The sequence below is a fragment of the Marmota monax genome, unplaced genomic scaffold (assembly GCF_021218885.2).
Source record: "Marmota monax isolate L192 unplaced genomic scaffold, Marmota_monax_Labrador192_F-V1.1 WCK01_AAM20220418_F8-fsc00078, whole genome shotgun sequence".
Classification (NCBI taxonomy): Eukaryota; Metazoa; Chordata; class Mammalia; order Rodentia; family Sciuridae; genus Marmota; species Marmota monax.
The window spans coordinates 7,184,494-7,202,995 of record NW_026694865.1 but is presented as its reverse complement, the minus strand read 5'-3'; the positions used below and the strand labels follow the sequence as shown (position 1 = coordinate 7,202,995).

Genomic DNA, 18,502 nt, shown 5'->3' with positions numbered 1-18,502 from the left:
TCTTTGGCAGAGATTGAAAGGGAAGTTCACCTGCATCAGACATCAATCCCTATGGGGGGTGCCACAGGAAGTTCCCAGTGCCAGACTTATGCCCTCACAAGGCTACTATTTGCAACATAGTCCACACACAGCCCACAGAAGGCTTGTGACAGACCACACTTAGAGAACTAAGGCTCTGATAAAGTCTCACAAAAACCTCTGGATCTCCCCCCTAACTCACTGAAGCATGGGTTCAAGTCCCTCTGTGGCCCAGCCCCCATCATCTCAGGCCCCACTAGCAGGCTATACTACACCTCTGTGTCTTTGCTTATGCTGGTCCTGGCCCCTCCACAGACACAAGTCTTCTTATCTTTTTTTTTTTAACTTTTTTTTTGAGAATTTTTAATATTTATTTTCCAGTTATCTGCGGACACAACATCTTTGTTTGTATGTGGTGCTGAGGATCGAACCCGGACCGCACACATGCCAGGCGAGCGGCGCTACCGCTTGAGCCACATCCCCAGCCCCTACAAGTCTTCTTATCTTTTAAGCCTATCTCAAATGCTCCCTCCCTGGATGCTTCCCTGGGCCTCATCTGTCAGAATGAAGGACTCCTTCCCCAGCTCCCAGCTTAGCTCCTATTTCATCCTCTTGTACTTGGATTCCTGTAGGACTGTTTTCCCATTTTTGTCTCTATGTTTAAGTGGATATGATCCCAGGAGACAGAACCAGGATGATAGAAGAATCTTTGGAAAAGCAGCTTTGAGCTCAACCTGAGAAATAACTTGTAGTAATAGTTTGAAGCTAGCTTTTGAGAATCGTGCCAGAGGATTGCAAGCTCCCTGTCACCCCTGAGCATCTTCAGTGGAGTGAGATGAGCACCTACAAAGTCTTGGCCCCCAGTTAGGCCAAGTACTGCCCATCTCAACTTCCCTCTCTGGCCCTTCTCTCACCAGGAGAACCTGGCCCTCCACCAAATCCACAGCCCTGGATTCTAGACCAACTCCCAGGGTTGGACTTCACTAGAAGCAAGTGATCATTGGCAAGCATGACACTCTTGTCAGTGGCCTTCACTGTCTAAACATAAGGAGTGACCAGCGGTGGCACCCTCCTGCTCCAGGCAGCCCCCTGCCCTCCTCTAACTATCACCTCCCCCAGGAGAACTAACTCCATCTTGTCACAATCACCACCTTCTCTCATCAACTCACACCTCACGAGACTGAAAGAAGCAGCTGATCTATGGGTAAACTGAGGATCTACAGCTGCACCCCCAGCCTGGGCTCCTTGGGAAGAGGATGATTATTTCCTATATCCCAGTGCTATGTAAATGCTTAGGTGTGTGTGTGTTTACCTTCCACACCTCTTCTTGCCTATGGTACCATACTAGGAAGATGTACAGCAGCAGGTAAATACCCTCTTGTCCTTTCCCATCGACACTGGGAAGGAGCCTGTGAAATCCATCCCAACCAAGAAGGTAATGCCTGCCATCCCTGGGGGATATTTCACTGTTGAAATCAGACTTGATTGCAGTGTGGTGTTGCCTGTTTGTCAGTTGATTGGTCTGGAGAGGGAAGAGAAATTATTCTGAGTCTGGACTCTTAGGGCTTGGTGGGGCTTTCCAGGGTCAGCACTGATGATCAGAGTTTGGTGAGGTCTGCATTCTGTACCATTTGAGAAAATCTGCTCATCTTCCTCCCCCACCAGGAAGTGTTCCATCACTTCCAAAGCCTGCAGCTTGCTTATTGGAAAGGTCTGAGAAAGCCATGACCCAGGGGACCCAGCTGGGAAACACCCGGGTCTCAGTTTGACTTCTTCCAAACTCTAGGTCTCATGAGCATTCCTGTTTCCGCTCCTTCCCAGGGCTAGCTGAGGTCACAACCTTCTGAAAGAATGCAGGGTCACCCAGCCCATCTGAAATTTCCTCTCTCTGTGTGCGAAAGGAGATATGTCCAACTGTGAACACACACAGCCTACATCCTTATGACTCAGCAGATGTGGCTGTCCTCAGCCACATCTCTTGGCTCGTCAAATTGACAGTCTCGGAGGCCTGACAGCATCCCAATAGATGTTGCTGAGTCTGGGCCCATGGGAATTTTCTCCATGAGTCCTTTTGGACAAAACCCAGACACCTAGATGCAGCCGGATGCATGCTACCTCCAATACCTACATATGCCAGAAACACAGACCCCCACATAAAGCCAGACACACAGCCAGATACACCCAGACACAGTCACACATACATATATAGAAATAGGCTGACATGCACATTCAGAAACAGACACATCCAGTGAGATAACCCCATATACAAATCCAAGTACACCCCCAGAGTCCTGGCCAGGCAGTACTGATGGGGTAGTGGTCCACTGAGACAGATTCATACAACACACCTAGGCAAACCCCAAAACACACACCGATACATAGTGTTGCACATCGACAGAGAGACAAAGGATTCAGAATCAGGTCTGTCCTGTGTGCCTGACCTTGCATGCCTTTGTCAAGCCCAGCAGATAGACACTGGCTCTTTGGCAGGGGCCTCTGCGTCTCTGACCCAGAACAAGTGACACAATGGTCAGATGAAAAGAAAATGGAAAACAGTAGAGCTATTAATTCACCACAGTGTAGTTAATCCCCAGAAAAGAATTTTCATTCCTGTATTTATTTGGTAGCTTTCCAAAATTCATCTATGGGAAGGCATAAGGACGAGCAATCTGAATACTCTTGAGACTTCTCTTCCCTTATCAATAGAATCTTACGCATCCTTTAAGGCCAGATTAAAGGCTACCCTTGTCCATGTAGTCCTCTAGATCCCCCAGGAAGAAATAGCAGTTTCTCCCAAGCATCCTCAGAGCATACTACATATTCCTCTTTAGTTCTAATTTCTTTCTAGTCACCTTTTCTTGCTTGTCCATTCATTAGATAATAAATACTCTGTTTTCCATATGCCTAATCAAAATTCTGACTAGAGTAGGCCTTTACCACCAATGCGTACTGAACTGAATCCATCCAGGAGTGGGGGCATGCTAGGAGAGGGTGGTTGCCCAGAGTCTGGTTCCAAGGCTCTGTTTTGGTGCCTTGCCAGCCTGAGGTCCCACGGCTTTCCTTACCACTTTGGATCAACCAATGGAAGACAATTCATTCATTTAATTTATCCTACAAATACATACAGAGCACCCCTAGGCCCTGTACAGAAAACAGCAAATGGACACAGTTCTGCCCACATTGAGCTTATGGTCTACCAGAGGAGACGGTCAAGATTTTTTTCTTTTTGTGGAGATTGAACCCAGAGCCTCCTGCATGCTTGGAAAGGGCTCTACTACAGAGTTACATCTCTAGGGTCTTTTATTTTTTTATTTTGCTAAGTTGTCCAAGCTGGACTTGAACTGCAATCCTTCTGCCTCAGCCTCCTGAGTAGCTGGAATTATAGGTGTGTGCCACCATGCTTGGTTAGAAAATTTTAAATATTTGTTGTAGGTTAAATTTTGTCTACATCTTCCTAAATTCTTCTCTAACTCTCCGTACCTCAGACTGTGCCCCTATTTGGAGATAGGGCCTTTGCAGGTATAATTAAGGTGAAATCAGGTCATATTGTGGGCCCTAATCCAATATGACTGGTGATCTTATTATAAGAAAAGATCAGGACAGACACACACACATACAGCAGGTAAAAGCACAGGGAGTAAACAACCATCTGTGAGCTAAAGGGAGAGGTTTTTGAAGAAACCAGCCCTACTATAACTTGGTCTTAGACTTCCAGTCCCTGGGAAAAAAAAATTCTATTGTTTATGCCATCCAGTCTATGGTGTTTTGTTATAGGATTTCTTGCAAACTAATATAATGCCAAAACAAAAACAAAAACATAAACCATGAGAAAACAGGATGGGGGCAGATTGTCAAAATCCTGCATTTTCTTCTTTAAAAAAAAAAAAAAAAAAAAGTTTGTTACATGAACTAGGCTTGGTAGAGCTCCCTGCAAGCCCAGTGACTTAGGAGCCAAAGCAGGAAGATCTCAAATTTGAGGCCAGCCTGGGCAACTTAGTGAGGGAGACTGTCTCAAAATAAGAAATAAAAGGACTGAGGATGTAGCTCAGTGGTAGAGCACTCCTGGGTTCAATCCTCAGTACTAAAAGCAAAACAAAACAAAGAAGTTATTACACATTTGAAGTCTGACTGGAAAGACTGTCCTCTTGCACCCTGACTCCTGCCAGAGCTTTTTCTGACTCCCCGGCAGGACCTTTCTGAAGGAGTCCCTTGATGATGGTCTCCAGCATCAACGTGATAGAGAAAGGCCTCCCTCCTGCTTTCTCCTGTTTCATAAACTGTTGCTGAGTAAACCGAATCAAGCATTCTACAGGTATGTCTGAGAGAAAGAGTAAGAAGCAGAGCTGGTCCCCAGGAGCCTTTCACCCTGAGCCCCCGTATTGACCAGCAGAGTCCCAGTATTGACCACGTTGGTCAACTTCTACATTTCTCAGATTACTCTTTTGGCCTGAGGCCTCAGAGTATAATTAAATTATTCTCTCTATATATATATATTTTTTTTTTCTTTCTTTTTTTTTTTGCCAAGTCCTTCAAAGTTGACCAAGGTCCTTTACAAAATTGGTTTCAAAGAGACACTCATGACAAGTAACACCGATGTTATCGTCACCATTTCACAGATGAGAAAATCCAGCCCACAATGTTTACTGTCCAAGGTCCAACAGCTGAAGAGTATCAGGACTTCACCTAAGCTTTATGGCTTTGAGTGGAGAACTATGATAAGGACGGCTAAGAACTAGAGAGGGGAGCTGGGGGATGATAGAGCCTCTCTTTGGCTCAATTCCAAATAGACAAACCCAAGTGCAAACCCAGGCAGAGGCTCAGATGACTTTTCAAACCCCAGCCTCTAGGTTTCAATCCAAAGAGACATGAAGGTCTCTGGGGCACAGTTTGACAACAGCCTGTTTGGCTTTGGAAGTTGTCCTTGGACCCATGTTTTTAGGCAAACTCCAATGGGAGGTGATGTGAGGAGGTGAGGCTGGGAGGCGCAGGGGTGGTTTCCACCCTTTCTCTTTAAAGTGGGAATAAAAACCCCATCTCAGGTATTCTCACAGGGTGGCGTGATGATCTCTGATGGAGGCGCCAGTAAAAGAACACGTGGCAAATGCACTGTGGAGTCAACAGGGAAAAAGCACACAGGGATGGTCACTGTACTGTCCGAATAGAGGCCACTAAAGCAGCCAATCAACATTGGGTTTGGCTTCTTTCACTTCACTTTTTCCCTTTATTATTTTCAATTTAACATTTGGTATAAACAAAAACAGACAACTAATAGGTAATTTAGGATGCATAATAATAAAATTAACTTCCATGAGCTCACGGTAAATTGGGTGCTGGTCCGAATATTGGCAACAACCCAGTGCTCACCCTATTCTCCTCCCTATTTCAGCCGCCCTGACATAAGCTTCACCCTGAATTGGGGATAGTCACCGCTTTGCTTCTGAAATATAATGTTATCACGTTTGCATGTATCTCTAACCATATGGTATAGATTTTGAGCTTAAAAAAATAGTCTCATACTGTACGTGGTTCTCCAGGATTCTTTTTTCATCCACCACTGTGTTTCTCCAGGAAAAGCAGAGAAAAACGTGGATGTGGGGGAAGGCAAAACTGGGCCGGAATCCAGATTCCAAGTACCCCAGCTGCGTGACTGCATGCAAATTTCTTAACTCCTCCGAGTCTCCACTTCATCATCTATAAAAATGAGGCTTTCGTTTCCCTTACAAGGTTATGAAGAGGATCACATGAAATGTGTGAAGAATGTTCCTATTGCAGAGCAGTTTTTTAAAAAAATTATTGTGAGCTCTTTTTCTCCCCCTTTCACTGGAGGGTGGTGGATCACAGATCCACAGGGGGAAAAATACTTACAAAATGATTTCTCCCTAGAAAATATAATAAACTGTTTTCTAGGTTGAGAGCTGGGAACATAAATTTTACTCAATAAGAAATTACTAAGATATATGCTTAGCTATATATTATGAATTGCTAATAGCTGGAGGGAGAGAGAAAGAGAATTTGTGGGAGAGAGGGAAAATCAAAGAAGAGAGAAACTGTTCATGGGAGGTCACCAACTGTGTCTCTACTTTTGGAAATGTCAACCCATTGTTCACAGCTGTTCAACTTTCCAGTCCCTAAGCCTATTAAGGTTTGCTTAGAATGGGATTCTCTCAGTAGACTACCCAGGAAGATATTCTTTGAGGTGCAGCAACAGTGAATAGAACATTATCAGGATGACATCAAGCTGGGGACCAGATGGAAAGAAAGTTCTACAAACCTATGCCAGATACAATTCCTTTCAACACCACAGTCCTCAGTTTAGCTCTTTTCACATATACTTGCTTCTTTATGGAACAGAAGGCTTGACTTTTTTTATATATATAGAGAGATTTAATGATTTACCTCTTACAGTATGACCTTCATTTGCTTCCAAAACCAGGTTTTTGGCAAATAAACATCTGAGTGGAAAAGGCAAGTATAATCTAAGATCTGTAGTCAGGAAAGCTGGTGAGATTGACATTAAAACACAGCACACGTTAAAATATTGATATACATATTTGTGAAATATTAATGCAGCATCCTGAAACACACAGCAAATGCTCTGGGGAAGGACACCTCCAGACCTCTTCAAAGAATTGCATCTTAACTGTGCATGACTTTTATCCCTGGAAATGTTCCATTTGCCTCAGAGCACACTGTGGCTTCTTTTAGCCTTGAAGTGTCAGCTGGCCAACACATCCTCCTTCAGAGCCAACAGAATGCTCCTGGTTCCCCTAGGCTAGCTGTTCCACTCATCCTGTCACCTGCAGGCCAGCAGCCATCTGTTAGCAGAGAGCCACAGTGACTGGGGCAGTGTCTGGGAGTGGCATTGGCGCCTGGCTTCTGGCCCCAAAAGGCATCCTCAATGGATAAGCATCCTCAAAGGCCCTCTCTGCCCCTGCCTGGCCCTGTGCTTTCCAAAGGATTCTGGGAAATCCAGCAGATGCCATCAAACACCAGAGAGCTGTCTCAGTCAACAGGGCTTTATATAACCTAGACAGGAAGACCAGGAGGAACAGTCGGTGCGCATGATGAAGTAGACCCCTTTAGAGCAGAGACTGTATTTCCTTTTCCCTAATCTAACTCCAGCATTTAGGACACTGCCAAACACATAGTGAGAATCCAGTAAATACTAGTTCCCTGTCTGCCTTGCAGCCATGGGGGTTGGCTGCTGGGCTGTCCTCACCCAGGGGCAATATCTTTTTAATAAGGAAAGATGTATAGAAACAAGTATGACACTTTCTTCCATTTCTAAGAATGAAGGACAAAGTAGGTAACAGTAAAATACAAGTGCCAGCCTGTTAAAAATGAGGCAAAACTAGCTGGGTATGGTGGCATATGCCTATAATCCCAGCAGTTCAGGAGGCTGAGGCAGGAGGATATTAAGTTCCAAGCCAGCCTCTGCAACTTAGCAAGGCCCTAGGCAACTTAGTGAGACTCTGAGTCTAAATAAGATATTTTAAAAAAGGACTGGGGATGTGGCTCAGTGGTTAAGCATCTATGGGTTCAATTCCCAGTATCAGAAAAAAAAAAAAAGAGGCAATCTATCTATTTCCTGGAAGGCCCACCACAGTTTATTGAGCTGAAAAAAATGAGCACTGTACTAAGAGTCAGGAAGTTTGGGCTTTTACCAGACATTTCACAGACTTTCTGTGTGAAGCAGGAAGTTGTCACTTCCTCTCTCTAGGCTTTCTATTTCCTATTCTGTAAGAATGGTTGTGCTAAGATCTAAAAGGCTAAGCCTACGATTGTGATCAGACAAGCCTTTCATAGCTCTCTTTCCAGGCAGGAGAGGAGCCACCTCCCTCCACCACAAATGACTTCCTAGTAGTGCCCAGCGAGCCCATGTTGCAGAATATTTCCTGCTGATTTATATCATCAGGCTCAGTCAAGAATCCTTCACGGGTCCAGGGCGCTGAGTGTAGTCAGAAATTCTCAGCCTCAGTTGTCCTCCCAAACTGAAGCAAGGTATGGGGCTGGTTCTGTCTGAAAACTGGGGAAGCCCAGGACGCACAGGTCAGTTGCAGAGCTTTCTACAGCATGCTAGCAGGCCCCCTCCATGTTGCTGGGAGAGTTTCTGAAACTGCATGGCCTTTCTGTTCTTTAGGGGCCATTTTGTTCAGAATCCCTCTACAGGGTGAAGGCAGCTTGGCCTGCTCTCTCACAATGAGCTTAAAACTGCTGACACAGGGAGCCCAACTAAGGGCCCTTTCCTTTCTACCCTTTTGATCCCTCCCAGCCCTGTACTTCCTGGCTCACTTCCTCAGCTGGTTCCCTGGCTCACTTTCCACAACTCCCCTCCCTTCCCCTTCTATGTACTTTCCCACTCTCAGGGCCACCCCTTACTTCTTCACTTCTGACTTCCATGGGTCCTCTCTTGAGTCTGGTCAGCAACGCCATTCTCTTGGCTGGGAAAGCAGGGCCTGGATTTCTGCCATGCAGGTACCCTTGCCATATTCCCCCAAAGAGGAATCCATCTTTATCCTCTCCTTTCTCCCTTGGGCCCTTCTTTATGCTCTTCTATCTGCATTGTTAAAATTCCCATCTCTATCTTGGCCATAGTCGGCAGGTATTGTTTACTAGGGTTTAAGAACCAAAGAGTACCATATAACAAAGTACCACAGACTAGGTGTCTTAAATAACAAAAATTTATTTTCTCAAGAATTGTAACATCAAGGTGTTCACAGGGTTGGTTTGTTTCCAAGGCCCCTTTCCTTAGCTTATAGGCCATTTTCCCTGCCCTGTGTCTTTATATGTTTTCCCCTCTGTATCCAAATCTCCCCTTCTCTCTCTTTTTTTTTTCAAAAAGTCTAAAAAGATATATTTTTTATATTACATCTGTATGAATATATCTGAAAGTTATGGACTGAGCATACAATCATAATTCCTCCCATGATTTCCCCTTCTCTCTCTATCTCTCTTTATTTTATTTTTTAAAGAGATGGGTTCTAGCTATATCACCCAGGCTGGCCTCAAACTCCTGCGTCCAAGCGATCCTCTTGCCTCAGCCTCCCCAGTAGCTGTGACAATAAGGCAGGCTACTGTGCCCAGCAATACCCACCACTCTTTTTTGTAGTAATGGAAACCCAAGACCTTGTGCATAGGAGGCAAGCACTCTACCAATGAACAACATCCACAGCTCTTCCAATAGCCCCCTTCCTTTTATGAGAAAGGGTTTCTCTGACTTGTCCAGACTGTCCTAAAAAAATTATAATCCTCCTGCCACAACCTCCAGAGTAGCTGGGATTATAGGCATGTGCCACCATGCCTGGCTGATTCTTCTTTCATTTTGGTACCAGGGATTGAACTCAGGGGCACTCAACCACTGAGCTACATCCCCAGCCCTATTTTATATTTTATGTAGAGACAAGGTCTCACTGAGTTAGTTGCTTAGTGCCTCACTGTTGCTGAGGCTGGCTTTGAACTTGCAATCCTTTTGACTCAGAGCTGGGGGCATTACAGGCGTGTGGCACTGTGTCCAACTAATCTCTTCTTATAAGACCAGTCATAGAGAATCAGGGTCCACATCAGTGAACTCATTTCATTTTAATTACTGTTTAAAGACCCTGTCTCCAAATATACTAATATTCTGTGGTGGGAAGGGTTAGGATTTCAACATATGAATTTGGGGGAGACATGATTAGCCCATAGCAGCAGGAGTGGTACAGGGGTGGTGTGGGGAGCTCAGGCCTTTTATGCTGGCGTCAGGGTTGGAGACCTTTAGAGAAGGATGCAGAAGGCAGACACCCTGAAGGCAGGAGGGGACAATTTAGAATCACCTTCTGAGGTTCTGTCCCCTCAGCACCTCCAAGTCATAGGCCCTTGGGCTAAGGAAATCAGAAGAAGGTAGCCCTAAAAGAAGCCAAGCCTCAGATAAACCAAAAGTTTAATAAAAATGAAAAATATTACAGCACAGTGGGCTGACAATGGTTGTTCTAGAAGGTCTAGTATGTTGGTCACTCTGGTATGCTGATTCCAGTGGGTTCTAGGAGGTCACGGATTGGTCCCTCATATTCCAAGATTCTCTTCACTGTTCCCTTAGTGGGAGGTCTCTGTCTTCCTGGTGTGATTTCTGACCAGGCTGGTTCTGAACTCCCTCACCCTGTGAGGAGAGCTGCCTGAGTCTGACCTTCATGCCGGGATGAAGATGATGTTTTACATCATTTCCCGAAGTTCACACCCCTGCCCAGATTCTGAGATTGGCAGACAGATAAAAGCCAGTTTCATGAAGAATTAAGAGTTTTGGAAGTGCTGGAGCCTCCTCCACAGGAGAGAGCCAGAACTCCCAGGGTCTCCTGGCTCCCCTGCAAATTTTTCTGAATCCTGCAGGCCCCTCTCTTGCAAAGTGCTCAGGAATGTGGAACGCCTGGCTGCTGGTGATGAGCTGGGTCCAAGAGTCTGCACAGAAGGGAGCCCCGCTGGGCCTGGACCTCCCTGGCAGCCACTGCAAGTCCAGCCAAGTTAGGAGGTACTGCTCCTCCTCCTAGGGTGGAGGGCTTTCCTCTTGGTGATGTCCTCCTCAGTGTCACTCTCACAATTCCTCTGGGGAAAAAAAAAAAAAAGAAGGCCAGAGCAGGGGGTTATGGGATGCCAGGAAGCGGGTTGGGCTGGGCAGCCTAAGTTGATATACCTCAGCTGGGGCATATCCAGAGACCAGTGGAAGGGAGGGGTCTGGTGGGGGGCTTAAAATGAGGCCAGACTAACAAACTTGAGGCCTCCTTGGAGGCAGGAAAGCAGGTAGGGCATCTAAGGGAAACCAGGCACCAAAAGACACCCACCATAATAATGAAAATTAGATCTGGTGCCCTTTGTGGCCACACATAAGGATAAGTTGTCTGTGGGCTGCTGAGTCTCTGCTCAGTCTAGAGAGAGAGGTAAGCTATAGGTTCCCCCCCAAGCTCCAACAGCCACCATTCCAACCCCTCCACCTTGACTCACTTCCACTGCACCTTCAGCAAGCCTTGCCCTGCAGCTCTTCCAATGAAATGACTTCTGAAAAGCTCATTTTTATGAACAAGGAAAGAAGTAGACAATACAGTCTGTCCATCCCAACATGGCTAAAGCAGAGCCCAGGTAACTACCCAGAGGGCATGATGTCTTTCTGTTCAGCTCACACCAACTAATATAATTATTAAAATTATTAGGGGCTGGGGTTGTGGCTCAGTAGTAGAGCACTCGTCTGGCATTTGCAAGGCACGGGGTTTGATCCTCAGTACCACATAAAAATAAATAAGTAAATGTCCAACTACAACTAAAATTTTTTTTTAATTATTAAAAGAAGAACTAGGGCTGGGGTTGTGGCTCAGCGGTAGAGCACTTGCCTAGCACGTGCAAGGTCCTGGGTTCGATCCTCAGTACCACATAAAAATAAATAAACAAAAGAAAGATTAAAAACAAAAAAGAACTAATTCAGACTTCATAAAGTCATCTTAAAAAAATTTAAAAATTGTGGGGCTGGGGATGTGGCTCAAGCAGTAGCGTGCTCGCCTGGCATGCGTGTGGCCCAGGTTCGATCCTCAGCACCACATACAAAGATGTTGTGTCCGCCAAAAACTAAAAAATAAATATTAAAAAATTCTCTCTCTCTCTCTCTCTCTCTCTCGCTCGCTCTCTCTCTCTCTCCCTCTTCCTCTCTCTTTAAAAAAAAATTAAAAATTGTTAGATGTTCAATTTCAATATTCCCCAAACAAAAGGGCCCTATCATTACCTTTTTTTTAAGAAAAGTCCCTTTGTAAAAACTATGTCTGTTTGGGACTCAACACTTTTCCACTTGTAGAATGAGCCGCGGAGCTAATAATGCTGAGTGTTTGAATAAAAAGAAAACTATCTTCAAGTGTTTGTGCTAGGACAAAAATTAGGAAAAGAATGTATGTTCTTCACCATTACTCTCTGGTCCTCTCTCTCCACACACATGGCAATGGGGTCAGAGCTCATGAAAGGCATGTCTGCTCCCTGTCATGCACCCTCCCAGGCTGGCCTGAGCCAGCAGGAAATCCAAGGGCAAGGTTAACTTCAGCCAAATACATCCTGGACCAAGTCTTGCCATTATAATAAAAATAACTCAAGCTCTGCTGACCAGCAACTTTTTATACCATGAATCAGAGCCAAACAACAAAAAAGTAAGCTGGGTAAAGTCTGCATGTGATTGACAGGTATGCTCAGAGGGAGAGTGGTCCAGTCCCCTTTATAGCAGGTCAGGGAAGCAGACAGAAAAGGGATACAACTTGGCCAATGCCTTGTAGGCTTCTGGAGTCATAAATCCTCAAGTCTTGGCAAGAGCAGGAATAAACCAGAGCTCAGGCTGAAGAAAGAGAACTCCGGGATACATGGGGGGAATAGGAAGTACGGGAAGTGCTGGGTCCTGGGATGTGCCTAAGTGCTGTGTATCTTGAGGCTGCTCAGGTGTCTCAGACAGTTGATTCTCTGTCCCTTCTTTAACAAGGAGTCACCTTCTGTCCTGGCCTGTACCAACTCAGACCCTCCTGGGTGGCCCCCTTCACCTTCGCAGTGGGGGAGCTGCCAGGGAATCCCTACAGACTGAAATACTGACATTAGTGTTGTATTTTAAAGTCTATAAGAGGATTTTAAACAATAGTAATAATTGCTCTCATGTATTGAACACTTACATGCCAAATTTCAGGGACAGGTCACTACAACCCCATATTTATTCTATGAGGTAGGAACTATTATTTAATTCATTTCACAAATGATGACATTTTGGCATAGAGAGATTAAGTAATTTCCTTAAGATCACTTAGCTAGTAAGTGGCAGATTTGAATCCTGGCAGTCTGGCTCTAGAGGCTCTAGAGGCTATTCTCTTCAGCATATCCCATTATAAGATGCACAAAACTATAACAAGTATAAGAAACCATCCTAATATTATTATTGATAATGGTAATCTAAAGCAAGCTAGAAATGGGAGGATTTAAAAGAGGATGTAAAATTCCCATTCTAAAGTAGATTTTTGGATCATCAGAAATAAATTTTGGATGGTCTCTGGTATTCATTCTCCAGAGTCCCCACCATCCTCTGAGGACTATAAGTCTTCAGGGCGGTTCTGGAGGGATGGGGAGGGAGTGGGAGCAGCAATCTCTTCAAAGATGGAGCAGGAAAGAATTTAAGATTCTCCAAAAGTTCATGCTGCACCAGCCAGAGGCCCCTCAAACATATACCTCTGCTGATTACACACTAGCTCCAGGGCAGAGGAGCACAGGGCCAGCAGAAAAGACTGGAAATAACTAGCACTCACCTGCCTCAACAGGGGAGAGAAGGTCCCCCTACTTCCAAGCTTCACACCACCCCCAGAATTCTGCCCCAAAGGGTCCTGCATTTACCCACCAGGTCCTCATTTGGCCTCAGGTGCACCTTCTTCATCAGGGAGCGAGTGAGGTGATTGCACAAGGACACGATGCTGAAGGACAGCTGAGGGAGGGAGGGAGAGAAAACAGATGCCAGGTGAGAATGTGCTCAGGGACCCTGAAGAGCGGCAGGGTGCCTGGCTGGCCCTCTCCCCCAACCACGCCAAACCACACACACCTTCCACCTCCTGCGGACATACTGCTTCTTGAAGTTCTCCAGGTTGACCAGGGACTCCCTGCGCACCATGGCTTGCTGGTTGTCCACCGGCTACAGGACAAAGCAGAGCATGATGGTGTCAATGGGCGTCAGACAGCAGCTGCCCACCTCCCTGCAGAACCCTAGCCACATGCTGTCCTCAACCTGCCCCAATACCTCCCTGCCAGGCAGGGTGTGCAGTGGGAGCGGTACAGTGAGGCAATGGCTACAGATGTCTCAGCTGCTCAGGAGATGGATGTCCCTGAGCTATTATTGCTACAACCAGATACACAAGCCAGTGTGGCTGGAGGCCCAGCTTCTCCTGAAGTGGGAGAGCAGGAGGCAGGGGCTTTGATCACACATCACTTTGGGGACAGGGTCATTTTCTGGCAATCTGGGATGCTCCCTGTATGCTGGACTGGCTCTGGGTTTAGCAAAATGGATGGCTTGTTGGCAAACAGAGCATTAATACATCTTTAGAAAATAAATGGAAGGAAATAGGGGCTTTGGTGGGAGTCAGGTGGAGACAGATGTGTAACTGCCCTTCATTGCCTAGCAGTCGAGGCTTAGCTTAAATCTCAGCTTCTCTAAGAAGCCTGATATGGCTTCTCTGAGCCTCAGTTTTCCTATCTGAAATGGGGGATAATAACGTGTCACAGGGTTGTTGAGGCTTACATAAAGAATTTAACCTAGCACCACTCAATAAACAGTAACAAGTTATGTCCATCTCCTCTCAAATCCCTTCCCCCACTTTTTTGACACTAGGGATTGAACTCAGGGGTGTTTAACCAGCTCATCGCCAGCCATTTTTAAATATTTTATTTAGAGACAGGGCCTCACTAAGTTGCTGAGGCTGACTTTGAACTTGTGATCCTCCTGCCTCAGCCTCCCCAGCCACTGTGCTTACAGGTGTGCACCACCTTTCCCAGTTCCCTCTTTTTATTAAATGAGGCTTTCCTAAGTCATGAGATAGGTTTTGGGAGTTCTGTGAATCTCTGAAACGGTTTGCAAATTTTCGTGTGTGAATGTGTATGTGAGTGTTCATAGCAAGCTAGTCATAAGAGCTAAGTAGAAAAAACCCAGATGTGCATCAACTGATGAACAGATAAAGAAAATGTGGTATCCATACATGAAATATTATTCAGGAATATTATACATGAAAACAAATAGAGTATTGATACAAACTACAGCATGAATGAATCTTGAAAACATTAAATGGAAGAAGCCAGCACAAAAGACCACATATTGTGTGATTCCATTTATATAAAATGTGCCAGAATAGGCAAAACCAGAGACAGGAAGTAGATCAAGTTGCTAGGGGCTGGGAAAAGGAGAGAATGGGGGATGACTACAAAGGGTATGGGGTTTCTTTCTGGGATAATGAAAATGTTCTGGAGTAAGAAAGCAACGGTGGTTGTATAACCTTGTAAATGTACTAAAAAGCATTGGATTGTATGTTTTAAAATGGCAACTTTTATGGGTTATAAATTATACCTCAATAAAAAACCAATTTAGTGTGTCTGCATAGACAAGCATTTCTTCTGAGTCGATAGCTTTCATAGATTCTCAAAGGACCCCATGACCTCAAGAAAACGAGCTGCCCGGGATGACCCCTAAGGTCCTGTGCAGCTTTTTTCCCTCTACTCTGACAACCTGCTCACTGCAAGGCCATATTTGGTCCTGATGAATGCTAAGGGTGGGTAGTTCACTGACTCCCTAAGGCTGGTCTTGTCTCTTAACCACACTGAGAGCACATTTCCATTCTTGTTCATCTTTCATCATAGCATCAGGAACCAGAAGAAAGCCAATGCACACTGTGGGCCTGGGCTGCTCTGGACTTGCATATGGCAGGGGACCCGTTGCAGGGCCTTTCTCTAAAGCCCCCAGAAGGCCTCCAAGTGTTCCAAATTCTAATGCAAGTGCCACCTGCTTCCTGGAGCACTTCCAAGAAATAATGTCTCCCTCCCAGGCCTGACCAAAGCACCTGCGTGCTCTATTCCTATGTGCAGCAGCTATCTCTGACAGCTCTGTAGTAGAGGAATCCCACCACTGGAAAGCAACCCCAGAGCACAGAAACTTTTCCATGTCTATGTCAAAGCCTCCAGCCCCTCTCTCCTCTCTGCCCAGAGAGGTAGCTGCCTGGTTATTTCCCTGAGCTGCTCAAGAGATAAATTGGAATAAATTGCAGGACCTGAGACCTACTCATTTCATCAGTGAGAGGCCCAGGTCACCCTCTCAGTACACTGCAAGGGTGTCACGAGTCTGTCAGTGAGATGCAGAGTTCTGTGGGGGTCAAGGAGCAGGGACAGAGTTTTAGCAACCCTGAAGTAGATGGGAGGTGGGAAGGCCAGGGGCTGCTGACCTTCCCAAATGAGCACACAGTGGTTTGGGCAAAGAGTGCAGGAAAAAGAGGAGGGGAAGGAAGAGACAGGAAAAGGGAAGAGAAAAGGATGAGGACACAGAGGGATCACCAGGCCACGCCCAGCTCTCCTGGACCCTTTCCTTAACTACCTGCCACATCTGCAGGTCCAGCCTGGGTCCAGGTCCCACCAGGAAGGGAGGCACAAAAGCAGGCAGAGGACTTTCCTTTGCAACCACAAGAATGGGATTCTAATAAGGAAAGGGTTGTAATACACTCTACTGTCATATCCACATAAAAAGAAAAAAAAAAAGAAAAGCAGGCAGAGGGCAGCCCACCTGTGCTGACAACCTGCCTGTCCCTCTGCTCCAAGCCTTCCTGTGGCTTTCCAGTGCTCTCCGTATAACCCAACATTCTCCTGGAGACTCCTAGGCCAGCATATGCCTCCTCCGCCACACAGGTTGGCTTGCTGATCCTAAACCCAAGGTCTCAGGGTCGTTGCCCTTGCTCATTCTTACATCACTTTGTCACTTGGGTCAGGTCTTTGTTCAAACATCACTTCCTCAGAGGAGCCTTCCTGATTCCCCCTAGATAAAACAGCTCTTCAGCAGTCCCCCATGACGACTTTGCTTATGCCAGTCTTCTCTATTGTATGTGTCACTGCCTGGCATTTTATTCTGTATTAATTTGGGGATTGTTTTGTGAATCCCACCCTCCTTATTCCTCATGGCTTCTAGAATCTCCTTCCCCCAGATGATTAGCATGCTGCCTCTCACTCCTCAAAACCTTTCTACCTCTAACTTCACTCATGTCTTCAATTCACTCAGCCATGATTTATCCTTTCAGTGGAACCCTGGCAGAGGACGTTTGTCTCTTACAAGGAGAAGTTGATGAGGTGGGGCTAAAAGTTCCAAGAGGGAAGGAACCTCTTTTTGTCCACTTACTGCGGGGTGCCCTCACCCAGGAGAAAAATGGCTGACCTCAGGGCTGGAAGGTCAACACAGGCAAGGGGTCCTGTTAAGGAGAATCCCCCCTTCCTACTGGCCAAGCAGGAAAAGCCACTGAGCAGAGGGGCCCAGATGAAATGTCAGGTGGGACCATTTCCAGGGCCATTAATGAAAAGTGATGCAATTACTTCTAGGTTCCTGTCCATCCATATGCTACAAACAATAGCATCACCCCTGAGGAGATGACCATCCAGGCTATGAGTCTGTCAGGCTTACCTTTCCTAATCAATGGGCCTCCCTGGTTGATAAAAGGCTCAATGCCAGGCTAATGCTATCAGCCCAGCTTGGAAAGTCAGAGACAAATTCTGCAGTGAAATTTGTTCCCAGAAGGAATGTGGCTCGAACACTTTTGACTAAATTGAGAATGTGAGGGGAAGAAGGAGTTATGCCCGCCTTCTCCTGGCCCTTTCCTCCTTGCAAACAGTGAATACCCAACTGTCTTCCAACCTTGTGGCCTATCAGTGTCGTCAGAAGCCTGGGAAATTTCCACCTGGCTCTTGGGGGTATGTTCTGTGTCTTGGGAGGATGTCAGGAAGGGAGACAAGAAGACAGAAAGCAGTGGAGGCTGGAGTCAGATTTTGTTTATACAGATGCAAATGCCTTTGAAAAGTCTAGTGGGCTGTTCTAGGTCTGTGCCCACATCCACAGAGCGTGGAGAGGAAGCAGGAGCCACCAACAAATCATGAAAAAGAGACCCCAGCTTCACAGAAGAGCCATTCCAGACGCTTTTCTCTAAATACCAAGCTTCCTGTAGAAACTGCAAACAGATTGCAACTTCTCAAACCTCCATCTGTACCTTCTCTCCAGCCTCATACTTCATGGAAAACTGGGGCACCCATTTTTCTTTCCTGCCCAGGACACTTTCTGGGCCTCACTACCTCCACCTCCCTCAGTTGCATCTCTCCAGGTAGCACCTCTGCCCCTTCCTTTGTTGGCTACTTTGATGGCTGGAGCCCTGTCCTGGCTGGACTCACCATTGGTTTTCTCAGGAAGGTGCAGGTGAGGCTTGACACCTGGATGTCTGCCTCCTCACTGGGTAGGGTAGGGAGAGCTGAAGGCAATAGGAGGAGGTGGCAATGCCCCTTTCCTTGCCTGGCCTGACTTTTCTGAGTTAGGTTTCAGCTTGAATACATGGAGACTCTTAATCCTCTTCTCCAGGACCTTCAGTTTTCTTGAGCAATTGTTCAACTCCAGCAAAAGCTTCCAAAGCTCTCCCTCCTGTACTGTCATATATATATATATGACATACAACATCTTTATTTCATTTTTATGTGGTGCTGAGGGTAAACCTGGTGCCTCAAGCATGCTAGGTGAGCACTCTACCACTGAGCCACAACCCCAGCCCCTGGACTGTCAGGAAGGGGCTGACTTGAAAGACGTCAACCAAATGCTATGTGTGAACTGTGTTTGAATTCTGATGTGAATAAACCAACTGTCGACAGGATACCCTTGAAAAATGTGGGACATGTGATTATAGAATAGGTATCCAGATGAGATGGAGGAATTATTGCTGATTTTTCAGGTGTGATA

General features: G+C 46.0%; 1 protein-coding gene across 3 annotated transcripts in view; it reads right to left on the bottom strand.

The window, feature by feature from the left end:
• Positions 1 to 18,502, bottom strand: part of Dapk2 (death associated protein kinase 2) — a 166,570-nt gene that overhangs the window by 42,031 nt on the left and 106,037 nt on the right. The window contains exons 10-12 of one of the 3 annotated variants that reach the window (XM_046426585.2): positions 13,589 to 13,678; positions 13,391 to 13,474; positions 10,357 to 10,593 (exon numbers count right to left, since the gene is read on the bottom strand). In XM_046426585.2, the coding sequence (XP_046282541.1) occupies positions 10,513 to 10,593; positions 13,391 to 13,474; positions 13,589 to 13,678 (255 nt within the window). In that variant the 3' untranslated portion in view covers positions 10,357 to 10,512. The other 2 variants (XM_058573355.1, XM_058573356.1) reach the window with 2 other exon arrangements.